Consider the following 13875-nt stretch of genomic DNA (forward strand, 5'->3'; position numbering starts at 1 on the left):
GAGGATGCGAGAAGAAGGTATAATCTTTGTCCATTGGATGCTGGACTCTCCATACGTCTACCAACTGATATTCATGCAGAAGCTGTTTGACCTTACGATGGTCCTTCATACGTGAAGATTTGGGAGGGGGGTTGCTATCTATAAGGGGGTCTAGTGTCCAATTAAAGTCACCACCCATTATAAAACATCCCTCTTTCAGCGGCTCTACCAGCCGAAGGACCTTGCTTAGAAATTGTCGTTGCTTAGTGTTAGGGGAATATACATTCACTAGCGTATATTTTTGGGCAAAGAGCGTGAATTTTAGCAGCTGACACCTCCCCTTGATTAGCTCGTGGTGAGTGATGTCTGTAGGGTGGATATTGCGAGACAATAACATGGCTACTCCCAGGGTTTTCCCCACCGGATTATTACTGGCGTAGACAGTGGGGTAATAGTGGTTAAAGAGCTTGGGCGCTGAACCCTCCCTGAAGTGGGTTTCTTGAATGAACGCCACGTCTGTCCGTTTAGCTCTGAGGTCTCTGAGCAAAGTGGACCTCTTCTCAGGGATATTCACACCTTTAACATTTAAGGAGAGAAGGTTAAGTGTGGGTGTTCTGGGCATCATGTAGGATAAATGGTGAGCAAGGCAATGGTCTCATGGAGAGACTCCCCAGGTCCCTGTACATAAGTCGGTGGTTGTCCCCAGACCGAAGGGGGTTTAGGGAATGTAAAGGGGAGAGGGAGGGAGGGGCAAAGAAAATCAAAAAGCATAGGTAACATATAACATACCAAGAACAAACATTGTGGTAATGATTCAGACAAAATATGTAAGATACGCAAATGAGGAACGTAACCACTGGCAGGACCAGTGATGCTACGGATGAGCATCTCTGTCCAGCTCCTTCGTGGTTCACCCTAACTGGGGTACGCAGCCACCATACCCCACCTTACACGTATGTAAACACTTTATGTAACAACTCAAAAAACAATCGGCAAACAGAAAACTGGTCTTAGCGAAGAAATATGACAAACTACCAACATAGGTGAAATGTTATGGCCTCATTGAACATGAGGAGCCCTTCGTAGACTAAGTTATATTAGGGGAGGGAGGGAGGCAACGTTGGAGGGTATCTCCAAGCCTGGTAGCCCCCTTGTGCCACAAATGTCCACCAGCCTTAGGTGAGGGTCCCACCTTCTCTATCTGAACAACGTCCCGTGTGTCTAATCAACAGTGTGGGAGGTAGCGAAAGGGGAGAGAAAGAAACAACAGGCAAAAACAACAGCAAGGGGGAAAAAACAAGCAAGTTATCCTGTTTCAACTATATTTTGTCAAGGGCTCTTACGGTCTTGGCCCTCAGCTGGTCGCATTCCAGACAGTCACACCCTCCGTGCGGTGCGAGTTTCAGGTAACAGAGTCACGATTTGCTGGGCTGCCAGAGGCGGCCCCTCTCGCGCTTCTATCCACCGGTATCCAAGGGTTGACCTGCAACGGCAGTGGAGGGGGGTCCAACCTGGTCGAGAGCTGGGTCCACTCACTTAGGTGCGGTTTAGGAATGTTCAAGGTCAAGCAAAAATCCTCGAGGTCGGCCGGATCCTGTAGTGTGGCTTGTCTACCGTCACGGGTCGCCTGAATGCTGAGCGGAAAGCCCCACCTGAATCTGATCTGGTTTTGTTTCAGGAGATCTGTAAGGGGTTTCAGCATACGCCTCTGCTGTAGCGTGGACCAGGACAGGTCCGGGAAGATGCTTATCCTATCCCCATTGAATTCGATGGCGTCAAGTTTTCTTGATTTCATCAGTATGGCTTCTCGGTCTGTGTGGTAATGTAGTCTGCAGATGACGTCTCTCGGTCTCTCAGATTGTGGGCCTTTGGGTTTCAGGGCCCGGTGCGCCCGGTCGAACGTAATGGTAGAATCTGGGTCTGCCCCTAGGATCTCGTTAAAGATTTTAGTTAGGGCGTCTATCAGCCCAGGCCCCTGGATGTCTTCAGAGAGCCCGCGAATCCGCAGATTATTCCTCCTCCCCCTGTTGTCGAGATCGTCTATTCGACGTTGGAGCGTTTTAAGTTCCTGGGCATGCGCTGCCGCGACCTCACCCAGTTTGTTTTGAAAGGTCACCATGGTGTCTGTGCGGTCTTCCAGGGTTGCCACCCTATGGGAGGTCTGGGCAAGGTCTGCTTGGATCGCAGAGACTTCCTGCTTGATGGATTCCCGCAGAGATTGCTCTAAATCAACAAAGTCTTTTTTTGACGGGAGGTCATCTTTGGTGGGGAGGGTGCGGAGATAGGAGAGAACCTCGGATAGAGTCACCTCAGAATCTTGGGAGGGAGGAGGGTCCGGTGAGGCCTCCATTTGAAGTGGGTCTCTCGGCGACCTGGAACTTTCAGAGGGTGCTGGTGACTCCTCGGCGTGAAGGTCTGGGTTTGGGGCCAGGTATCTGAAGATGTTCGCTTTAAGTTGGCTCCCGCCTTGATTTTTAGATGCCGATGCCGGGGGGTTCCGTCTCGTCTTCCCCATAGGTGAGTGGTGTATCAAGATCTCTAGAGGCGGACGTCTACAGGGGATTAGCAGCTTGCCATTAGTTTATGAGTAGGCCGAAGAGGTGGTGGGGTACAGTGTCAGCGACACCCCATATCTGGCGGGTGGCTAGGGGGTCATGGCTTGGTCACGTAGCAATTAGTATCTCCTGGGTATGGTAAAGACTCCGTCTCGGCAGAGCCGTCAGACCTCAGCTCCTTGTCTAGGCTGTTGTCATCAAGCCCTGGGCTTTAGGTGGTTATGCAAGTGCCTCCCCCGATGACTGGTGTGCGGTTCCCGGCTCCGAGTGCCAAATCTAGCCCCCGGCTTCAGCTGGCGGCAGGCCGCAGCCCACAGGAGAGCGCCGCGCTCTCCCCGGCACCGCAACCCACCTCCGCTCAGTATAATTGGGGTCAGGGGGGTCTTGTGCTGGTGTGTTTTAAGTGCAGTCTCTTTCGTCATAAAGGGGAGGATGAGCTGAGTTATGATAAGTTTCTTCGTCACCAGGCTATGTGGTTACCTTGCCTCAGGTCAGCAATAGGAGGAATGGGGGCAGAGGGTGTGGGTGGATACCCCTGTGAAGATGGGAAGTCTATGAGGGGATGGAGGTCTGGGCTCACAGATATGTGCAGTGAGGAGTTGTGCCTGCATTGATCAGGTTATGTCCTTCTGCAGGGTCAGGGCGTTCTGCACTCCCCCTGTGGCTGTGTCTCCCCGCTGCTTAAACAGTGATGCTGCAGCAGAGCACCGTACCTCAATGGCGCCTGGGAAGCCTTCCCCGCCTGGTGTTCTCCTCTCCTCCCCGATGTCGCCGCCTGGGGTGTCGATGGGGATGTCTGGCAGGCTGTGTGGGAGGTTTGTAGCCCGCTCGCTGGCCCCTCGGTGCGGCGTTCGCGTTCTCGGCGTCCGGCTTCTAATCGAGGCCCCGGCTTCCGCGTGCAGCTAGGCCGCAGCCCGCGGGAGGACTTGGGGCTCTCTCCGGCTCTGTGATCGGCTGCTAAGTGCGGCGTCCAGCAAGTGGGAGGTCTGGGCAGCTCTCAGAGGCACTTTCTGGGGCAATAGTTGAGGTTTTGGAGCGGTGGACAATGTCCTTTTGTCGGAGCTCCGGTGAGGCACGTCTGGACTCAATGGCGCTCAAGCCACGCCCCGGTATTAGGTTTTTTTGTTATTGTCGGTTATCTCTGCCCACACGGCCTCCGTGTAATCTTCCCCTGTACCTGTGCTCATTTCTTTCTCACACGATGTTACGTTATTTTTTACATATAGGTACACACCCCCGCCCTTTCTAATTTCCCTGTCTTTTCTGTAGAGTGTATATCCCTCCATGCTTAATGCCCAGGCGACTCGTTACACCATGTTTCTGTAATACCAATAATGTCATAATCGTGACCACAGTTTCTAGTTCCCCGATTTTACCTGCTAAGCTTCTTGCATTAGCCAGTAGGCATTTTAATTTATGTTTATTTTTAGTTGCGTCCCTAACATTGTGTTTAATTTCTCCTCTGGACTTATTTGTATTCCTTACTAACTTCCTCGTACCCACCTCCCCCTCAGTAGACTCTCTACAGCCCTCCCCACCATGCCCACTGCCCGACCTATTTACAGTTTTGAAACTTCTTCCTATGTCATTTACTCCTTCCCATACCCTAAGGTCATCTGTACCTAAGAGCTGTAATGAGGTAAGATTACTGTTATTACATAATATTCCTGGAGGAATTACCCACGATATTACCCTTATAGTACCCTGGACATTGCCTGTAACTATGTGCTCCCCCCCTCCTCCTCCCCCAAATTGATTCTTGACCCCAATCCTACTATTCTCACTACGGGTCCCATAGTATCTAGCTACCCCCATCACCTAGTTTAAAATCTCCTCCAACCCTCTAACCATCCTTCCCCCCAGCACCGCAGCCCCCTCCTCGTTCAGGTGCATTCCATCACAGCAAAAAAGATGGCGCCTGACCGAGAAGTCTGCACAGTTCCATGAACACAAATCCCTCCTTCCTACACATGTTTACATCCCTGATCTCCCTCTGCCTCCCTGGGCTAGCGCGTGGCACTGGTAATAATTCCGAGAATATTACCCTAGATGTCCTCGTCTTTAATTTCATACCTAATTCCCTATACTCTTTCTTGAGGACATCCCACTTACTATTAACTTTGTCGTTGGTACCGATGTGGTACCAACGACAAAGTTAATGGTTATCTGTCCTCCACTAACTATATCCCAACATAGTCTAACTCACTTTCCTCCATACTCCATATCTCGCATTAGTGCTTCTTGCCCTTAGCTCCCCTTACATTGACTGTGAACTGCATAAGCAGAGTCTTCCTCCCTCCTATCATTACCCAGTTCTCTTAAATACTGGTTACACTCTACATCTCCTCCTTAGGCTCTCTGCCCTCAGACTAGACTCCTTGAAAATGACTAGACTATACGCGTTGGTGTGTTGCATTTAGGACGTACCCTATACCTTTCACACATCACTGAGCTTGCTGGTAAGAAATACCCGGTAAGAAATACGGGTCCTTATCACTTTCAATAAGATCTATCAGTGTGTGTGTAAAAATATATATTTTAAGGTATAAGGGTATAGTATAGTATATGTTGTTTATTTTCATATTTGAGAACAATCCTGGAAGTCGGGATATGAACAAAAGGAAGAATTCAGCGATCTTGTACACACACACACACACTGTAAACACACTGGTATCCTAAAGGCCCCCGTACAATAACTCAAATTTGGGCCAATTTCACCTGTTCCCGAAGGAACGGCCAAGAAATCGGCCCAAATTGGGTCAGTGTGATGTCCCCTCAGGTCCGATGCGTGGTCCCGTACCGGACTTGAGTCGGACCTCAGACCTCCCTCCTGGCGCAGAGCCGGGCGGGAACAGGGGTTGCATGTGATCCGTCGCAAGTAAGGGACCGCATGTGATAGGTCACATGCAACCCTGCCAGGCGCCTCGCTGGTGATCGGCTGGACATACACTGCTGCAAGATATCGCAGTAGTGTATGCCCAGCTTAACAGTGGAGCAGGCTATTTTATGACCTTATTGTATAGACTCCTTCATTGTTTTCATTTCTTCAGACATCCTAGATCAACTGTCAGTGGCTTTGCCTGCAGAATTTAAAATGACAATATTGGCAATATAGTTAAATATACAGATGGGTCTGTTCCCATCCTTGCAGGGGATGGCGCTGGCGTCGCCAGCCGCCATCCCCCGCCAGCGCCATGGCAATCGTGAGAAGGGGACGCGCGCGCACGAGAGGCGCGCGCGCCCCCTTCCGACGGCGCTTCCAAACGTTTCCCCGGGTCCCCGCCGCCTGCCCGCACCCCCCCTAACCCCGTCCGTCTCTCTGAGGCGGAGACGGACAGGGTTTCCGCCACGCTAGTGACGGAGACTGAGACGCGCGTGCGCGTGAGACGCACGCGCGTCTCAGTCTCCTCGCTGGCGAGGCTGCTGGCGGGTCGCCAGCGCGTACGTTCTGGCGACCCGCCAGCAAGGATGTGCATAGGCACATACTGTAAAATAAACCGGATTTTGCCGTTAATTTGTTTTTGCTCTTAAATTCTGCAGGAAAATTGCAGACAATTGGTAGCTTTGAAAAGCTGCCATTTAGTAAATATACCTTCTAGTAAATAAATATACACTTCTATTCCCCTCTTACTAGGGCAGGTTTACAGCTACAAATCCCAGCATGTCCTGCAACAGTTTTAGCATGGCCAAATAGCAAAACTGTAGCAGGGCATGCTGGGATGTGTAGTTCAACAACAGCTGGGAGCCAAAGGTTCCCCATCCATTGTCTAGGGCATTCATTGTTTTTTTCTACAGCTACGGTATAGACAAAAAGAAAAGTCTATATTTCAGGCACGGGTGTCTTACCATATAGACTTGATTATTCTGTCTTATTGGACACTCAGGCCACGGATCTTTTAGATGCCATGTAGTCTCTGATTGCCTAAGGTGACTCTTGCACCTTTCCCAAGGTGTGGAAGTTTTTACTCCTTTACATTATGTCCCCTATCCTAGAAACTCGTTTGAATAGGGGAATTCCCCTTATTAGATTTATGTCAGACAATTCTGTTAATTTGCAGATCTTCTGCACATTGGCATCAACCTGCATCATAGGAAGCACTAGATTGATAGCAACAATTTTTTTCTTAACATAACAGTAATGTCAGTACCAGTAAGTATGAGGGTCTGAAAGGAGCGACACTTTAATTACTCTAATGGGCACCATCTAGTGGCTGACTATGCAAAACACTTATATTACGCCTAAAAAGGTGAAGAGTAGCAGTACCCTTATATTACACAGGATTATAGAGGGATAAACCATTTTTTATCCAATATTGCTGCTTAGGAATCAATTAATTTACTGTAATGTGAATTGCTTATAGAACAATTAAAAAAATATTTATTATGGCTGTATATATATATATATATATATATATATATATATATATATATATATATATATATATATATATATATATATATATATATATATATATTTACAGCCATCTACACAGGGCATAGATATAAGGACCAAAAAGAATGATGTACACACCGTGTGTAAATTAATGTTAATAATCTCAGTTTTTGTTGACTCGTAATTATCACAATGCTTCCCTACCAATGGATGATACTATAATGAGTGTAAAGTACAAAGATCAGATCCGTTGAAAAAGAAAATTTGGTAATTAATACAAGGCCTAATATGTAAGCAGATATAACATCTGCCACAATGGACATCTAACAGAAACATTTATTTATTGATTTGATCTAGTAACTCGCCATGCAAAATAGATTACAGCATGAAATGAGCAATGTCCCTTAGATAATCTTGCCAAATGTCTGACCTGATTTGCAAGAAAACTCCAGTTCCACTGCAACATAGCAAATACTTTTTTTCAGGTTTAGTTTAATTTTAACCCTAACTTTTATTAGCAAAATGGGCAAAATATCCGCTAATAATGCCATTGTCGCTCACATTTGTGATATAAATTCAAATATAAATTGTTGTGTAAAAAAAGATGATATTTCCTTTATAAGGTAAACAAGGTCATTATGATGAATAAAAAAGTTTGCTTGGCAATTTTCACACCTATTTTGACCAAATCACTTAGCACTCAAAGGGGTTAATCAATTTAAATGATCATAGCTTATAAACTGCATATGTTAAAGACTGCATGTAACATGCATCAGTAGCATATGCAGAGTGGAAGGACACCAATTTGTAGGATAATCCAGGCAGTGCTCTCCTTCCTAGAGCTGACTGCCCCAACCACTTTATAACATCATGAAATCACATGTTCAGAGGGCAGGTACCTGAAGACGATAATAAAATCGAAACGTTGTATCACGCCTGGCAGTTGGCTCAATTCTTTAATAGCCATCGCCGTATTAAGGACCGAGAGTGCCGCCCGCACAGCCACACGTATATATATATATATATATATATATATATATATATATATATATACGGATGGGGTAGCGGCGGCACTCGGTGTAGAAATAAGGCAACAAACGCAGATAGTTACTCTTGAGTAACTATCTGCGTTTGTTGCCTTATTTCTACACCGAGTGCCGCCGCTACCCCATTCGTGTTATATTCACTTTTTAGTGAACTGGAGGGCACCGGGAACTTTGTTATTTGTACGGGAGTGCTACCTCCATCCACAATTGTATATATATATATATATATATATATATATATATATATATATATATATATATATATATATACATATATATATACATACACACCACATGAAAAGCCTGTGTTTGTCCCCCTGTACCTTACTCTGTAGTACTGTAGGAGACCTCACAGTCCCAGTGCTTCCTCTGATTAAAAACCCTCCCATGATTAGGCTGCTGCTGCGGTCCTCCATGGGCCTGAGAAGCATGTAATGAGCTCCACCAATCAGAGCTCAGCACAAACCTCTCAGCCTCTGCCCTCTTGTGCAAAGTGCCATGGAACTTAGTCAGCTCCCAGCAATGCACTGCACACTTGCCTTGGCACGCCATGCTCAGCACCATTAATCATTGTCACATTGGCAGATAGGTGAAGCTGCAGCACTACCCCACTCCCATGAAAAAAAACCTTTAGTTTAAAAAAAATATATATATATGCCAACCACATTTAATCCGGCCCTGCATAGAGCCCTGTTCCAGCCCTGCATGGGACCCTTTGGTAAATGGAGTATCATAGTATATGATTTAGAACTCCAGAATTTTTTTAACTTAATATGGAATTGAATTTTAAGGTATAAAGTACTTTGTTCAAAAATAAATCCCTACTTTTATGTGCAGTATTGTGATTTGCATCTTTCAGTATCAGTGCGTGAAGCGTGCAGGTGATTATAATCCAGACTAGGTATAAACTGCTTGACAGTCCAATAGAATCTAGGAAGTTGTATAATACCACTTTCACATCGCCGACACGTTTTAAAAACCGGTATTTAAAACGGTAATTAAAACGGGTCAGAGCCTTAACATTGCCGCAGATTACCGTTTTAAATACCGGTTTCTACCCCTTTCACATCGCACTTTTAAAACGGTAAATTGCCGTTTTTTTTTTCCCTTTTTTAAAACGTTTAAGCCTGCACTGTGAATGCATAGCATTGTACACATTCACATTGCACAAAAAACGGCAAGGAACCGTGTAGGACTCTGCTTTTTACACGGTTCGAAATGCCAGTTAACTTTAAACGGTAAATCGGCTGTGGTGCATTCACAGTGCAGGCTTAAACGTTTTAAAAAGGGAAAAAAACGGCAATTTACCGTTTTAAAAGTGCGATGTGAAAGGGGTATTAGAAGTTATAATGTATTATAAATAGCACAGAGGAGTTGTGAAACTGTAATGTTCAAATTACAAGAACACTGAATTCTTACTACTTTCAAAAGAGAATTACAGATATTTGCAAGCAGCATGCCATGTTTTGGGACAGCAAAAAGAGCGCAAATTTAAACATTTTTATTTTTTACACCCTTTCTCAATATTGCAAATGTATTAAGTGGTGCCAAAACTGCTGGAATGTTAGTTGAACTAAGCAAGAACTCAAAAATGAGCCAAAAATGACCGAATTTGAACGGACATTTCAAAAGATAAAATAATGAACTTAGAAAATGTAGTACACTGTATTATTATTGAGTTACATCTCAAATCAACAATTCAGGAATTGTTCTAAATAAAGAACTGTCACTGAAGGAGTGTAAATATAGTGGTGCATTAAATTAGGCCTATCAAGTACAGTAAAGTTGAGGCCTCCATTTTAAATTGAGGCCTGACTGGTATTCATGAGGCCTGACTTGTTATTATGAGAAACTGGCTGTCAATAAAGTTGTGTTCATTTTGTGCTTTAGGACACAGCCAATCAACTCACTAGGAGCAAATGACATCATAGAGTGAGTTCATCAATATTTTCTAATGCATTGGCAGACTATATTCTCTATGTTTTAAAATACAAATTCACTCATCATGTATACACTATATATTTTTGGACACACTCGCTATAAATCTCTAATTTGATTTCTTTTTTTGCTTTCCCAAAGTGATCCAGAGCTGAGTAAGTTGTTGTCAAGGCACATGCAAGTATGCATCTCAGATTCTTTGGTTAGCCAATGGGTTAATACATACACAAAGGCAGATGCATTCATGGGACCATGTACTTACCTTAAGGGATCAGCTTCTACAGTGATTTGGAGGGGGAGCTTATGACAAAAATGTAATATGCAACAAATTAAATATAGCAGGGCTATGCTGATTCAAGAAAATACATATATACAACTGACATGGTGTACAGAATGTGTGTGCACGCGGGTGTGTATGCGTAAAGAAACCATTAAATTATTAGTATGTTCATATGGTATGTAAAAGGTATGTACATACCTTTTATGAAATAAATGACTTAGGTCAGTATTCAAATAGCTTCAGTAATTTCCCACAACAAATTGATTCACCGGGGACTAGTCAATCAGCCCCGATACTTGCACTTATCAGGGATTATTGCTGGGGTGCTTTAGGGAAACAGGGGCAGATTTATTAAGCTCGGTGAAGTGATAAAGTGTCTGTTTTTTAGCACCGGCCAATCAGCTCAAACTTTGAAGTTACAGGCTTTGTTTGAAAAATGACATGTAGGAGCTGATTGGCTGATGATAAAAACCAGACACTTTATCACTTCATCGAGCTTAATAAATCTACCCCCACAGTACTCAGAGCCATGAAAACACATGGGGGCTTTTTTGAGAGTGGGACATTTTTCTCTCAAAAAAAGCCTTTAATGAGTTGGCCAATAATGACCATCGGTCAGCGCATTTTTTCAGGAGAAAAATGATCAAGGCTAATTGAATACCGACCTTAATCCACTGTTTTTTTGATTAAATTCTGAAAAATGTATGTAAACTAGCTGATGTACAACACACAAACAAAAAATATCTCTTTTCACACACGATATAGAATGAGATTGACCAAAAGCAGCTAGCTGAAAAAATAGGGGACATTTTTAACAATTGGCCACCGGCACCACTCTGAAAGCACCTCATAAGACAAAATGTATTCAATATATAATAAAATGAAAGGAAAACACATAAAAGGCTAAATATCATAAAGTACAGTACAGTAAATTCCATAAGCAGGCATTTGTGTCCCAGTTAGTACAATGACAATTTGCCTCTATTTCGCCAAAGTGCAGGTATGTGTGATCAAGCCAATGAAAGCAAATTAATGCTAAGCCAATAAAATGGACCAATTCTTCTGAGCCGTGTTATTATCCAGCTTATAAGTAAGGTCTTTGCTGACTCAATACAAACAGAGGTGTCACTCACAATAATGACACCAGGTGCGGTCTTTAAGAGTCCACTCGAGCAGCTTAGATGCGCGGTGCAAAAAAAATTATCTAGGCTCAGGCATGCTGGAGGCAAGACCACCACTTACAGATGGATCCCCCGTCTTTAAGCGGGGGTCTGGCAGTCAGATCGCCAACCGTCAGCTGCCTGACGTGGATACACATCCCCTTCCAACAGAGCTCCCCGCCAGTCTCTGAAGCTTCCCCGTCAATCGCCGCCAACTCTTCATACCCCCCCCCCCTAACCCTGCCTGTCTCCCCCACTGCCTGAAAACTGGTACACGCGCGATTGTGAGACGCTCGCAACTCTCAGTCAGATGGAGCCCCTCTCCGCCGGCAATTGCCAGTGGGGGAATTCTGGTGAGACCAGGCGCTGGCTGAAAGGCACTCCATCTGTATTCCCCCCAAGTCATCTTAAATAGGTGATTAACAACTAAAGGCTGCTCATTGTTGCATACTCCAGTAAACAACCAGGAGGCACTCGTGTTCACCATGAAAAGTGGGCAAGACTTCCGGATCCAGCTGATCCCTATCTGCACCTCCGCTCAAAGAGGGAAAATAGGTGGTGTGATGGTGTGGTTCATGCTAAACCACGTCATTGTAGCCCCACCCACTACTTTACAATGCCGGTAAGGTTTGCAAATCTATTTCAGGTCCACACCCCCTGTTGTCTGATCAAGTTGCTCGCCACTGGAGCAGCCTTAACGTAGGCAAGCAAAAGTAAAATATTTGCCTTGCATAAATGTTAAATGTATTTTATGATGTCATCATGGAAGTGTGATCTAGTCATTTCAGATAATTACCAAGATGGTTTTATAGATTCATACTGTACTTGGCCATATGAAGTGCCTAATGGGCCTGGAGCTAAATATGTTTTAGGGAGGAGGTGAGGCTAATGCCAGGTAGGCATGTAGAACCCATACACTATAAGACCCAGTGTCTCCATACAAAAACTGCATAAATGTGTAAAATAGAAATGCAAGTGTAATAGTTATAGTTTATCGCCAACCATGTGGCCGGCTGGTGTCTGGTGATCATCATGCTGTCTTACTGATGGGACTATTTTAATGTGGAGGCCTGGAGCTGCAGCTCCATCCACCCAAATCTGGTCCTGATACTGTATACTAAACACCTGGTGTTCATAGCAGGAGCAGTATGTGCACAGGAGGAGATGTATCAAACCTGGTACTATCATTTATCAAGTACATTCTATAAAATGATAATAGAGGCCTGCTGGTTGCTATGGTCAGCACCTTCAACTGTCCACTTTAATAGGTTTAATACACCTACCCATCCCATAGTAACAGATTGAGCTACACCAAGACAAATGAAACACAAAGTTTCATGTATGTACAATAATCACTGCCCATTTGAGACACTTGTACCATGTAATTTTAATAAGCTGATCGTGTGAAGTGTGTACTGTCTAGAGTGTGTATTATACTGTAGTAAAGTATCCCATATTTATCATTCAGACAAAACAACTGGCGTTATTTGGATTACGAACAGCCAAATGTAATTCTGCAGTTGGCTCAATATAAATCAAATACGTTTCTGTATTTCATTTGTTCAAGATTTAACATTTTGATATTATGGGGGAAGTTTACTAAGATGGGAGTTCTATTTCACATGGGATCTTACTATGGGCAACCAATCAGATACTATCTATTATCTTCTAGCAGGTGCTAAATAAATAAGAAGTCTATTCTGATTGGTTTCACATAGTAACATCCCACGTGAAATAGAACTCCCATCGGTACTTGTGTATTATAGCGGCGCCCCCGATGTACATCGCGAGATGTTTTTATCGCATCGCATGCCTTGCACCCGATGCAACGCGATTTAGGTCCCCTATGCGATGAAACATTGTATAAGCACCCTAAAGGGTGCTTTTAAGCACCCAAATGGGTGCTTACAATGTTAAATGCACCCCCACGGCACCCCCCCACTATAAACGTGAGGGGCGGCGGTACGCGTCCTCCGACCTTTTCATAACCCACTATCCACGTCGGCGCGGAGTTGAGAATAGAAAGTGTGGCGAGTGGACGCGGATACCTGTGAAGCCCGCGAGGGGACGCCGATACCTGTGAAGGTATCCGCGGGGCTCGCTGCACTTGCCACGCTTCGGGCTCGGTGGCTCGCTGCGCTCGCCACACTTTCTATTCTCAACTCCACGCCGACGTGGATAGTGGGGGTATGAAAAGGTCGGAGGTCGCGTACCGCTGCCGCTCGCCACGCTTCGGGTTCACATTTATAGTGGGGGGGGTGGCGTGGGGGTGCATTTAACATTGTAAGCACCCATTAGGGTGCTTATACAATTTTTAATCGCATCGCATTGTATGCCATTGTATGCCATACACAATGTCATACAATTTAAAAATTGTATGACATTGTACAATATCGCGCGATATCGCATCACATACCATCGCATGCCTTATGGTATCCGCTATAATACACAAGTACCCTCCCATCTTAGTAAATGTTGGCCTATGAGTTCCTAGGGTTTAGAGTATAAATGGAGTGATTTAATG

General features: G+C 44.7%; 1 protein-coding gene across 4 annotated transcripts in view; it reads right to left on the reverse strand.

The window, feature by feature from the left end:
- Nucleotides 1-13875, reverse strand: part of SLC4A10 (solute carrier family 4 member 10) — a 293099-nt gene that overhangs the window by 12521 nt on the left and 266703 nt on the right. Inside the window, exon 25 of one of the 4 annotated variants that reach the window (XM_083153949.1) lies at nucleotides 10174-10211. The exons of the other annotated variants lie outside the window; for them this stretch is intronic. Coding sequence (XP_083010075.1) covers nucleotides 10190-10211 — 22 coding nt within the window. The 3' untranslated portion in view covers nucleotides 10174-10189. The remainder of the gene's footprint in view (nucleotides 1-10173; nucleotides 10212-13875) is intronic. 4 annotated transcript variants of the gene reach the window in all.

The sequence above is a fragment of the Crinia signifera genome, chromosome 7, assembly GCF_055691185.1.
Source record: "Crinia signifera chromosome 7, ASM5569118v1, whole genome shotgun sequence".
NCBI classification, from domain to species: domain Eukaryota; kingdom Metazoa; phylum Chordata; class Amphibia; order Anura; family Myobatrachidae; genus Crinia; species Crinia signifera.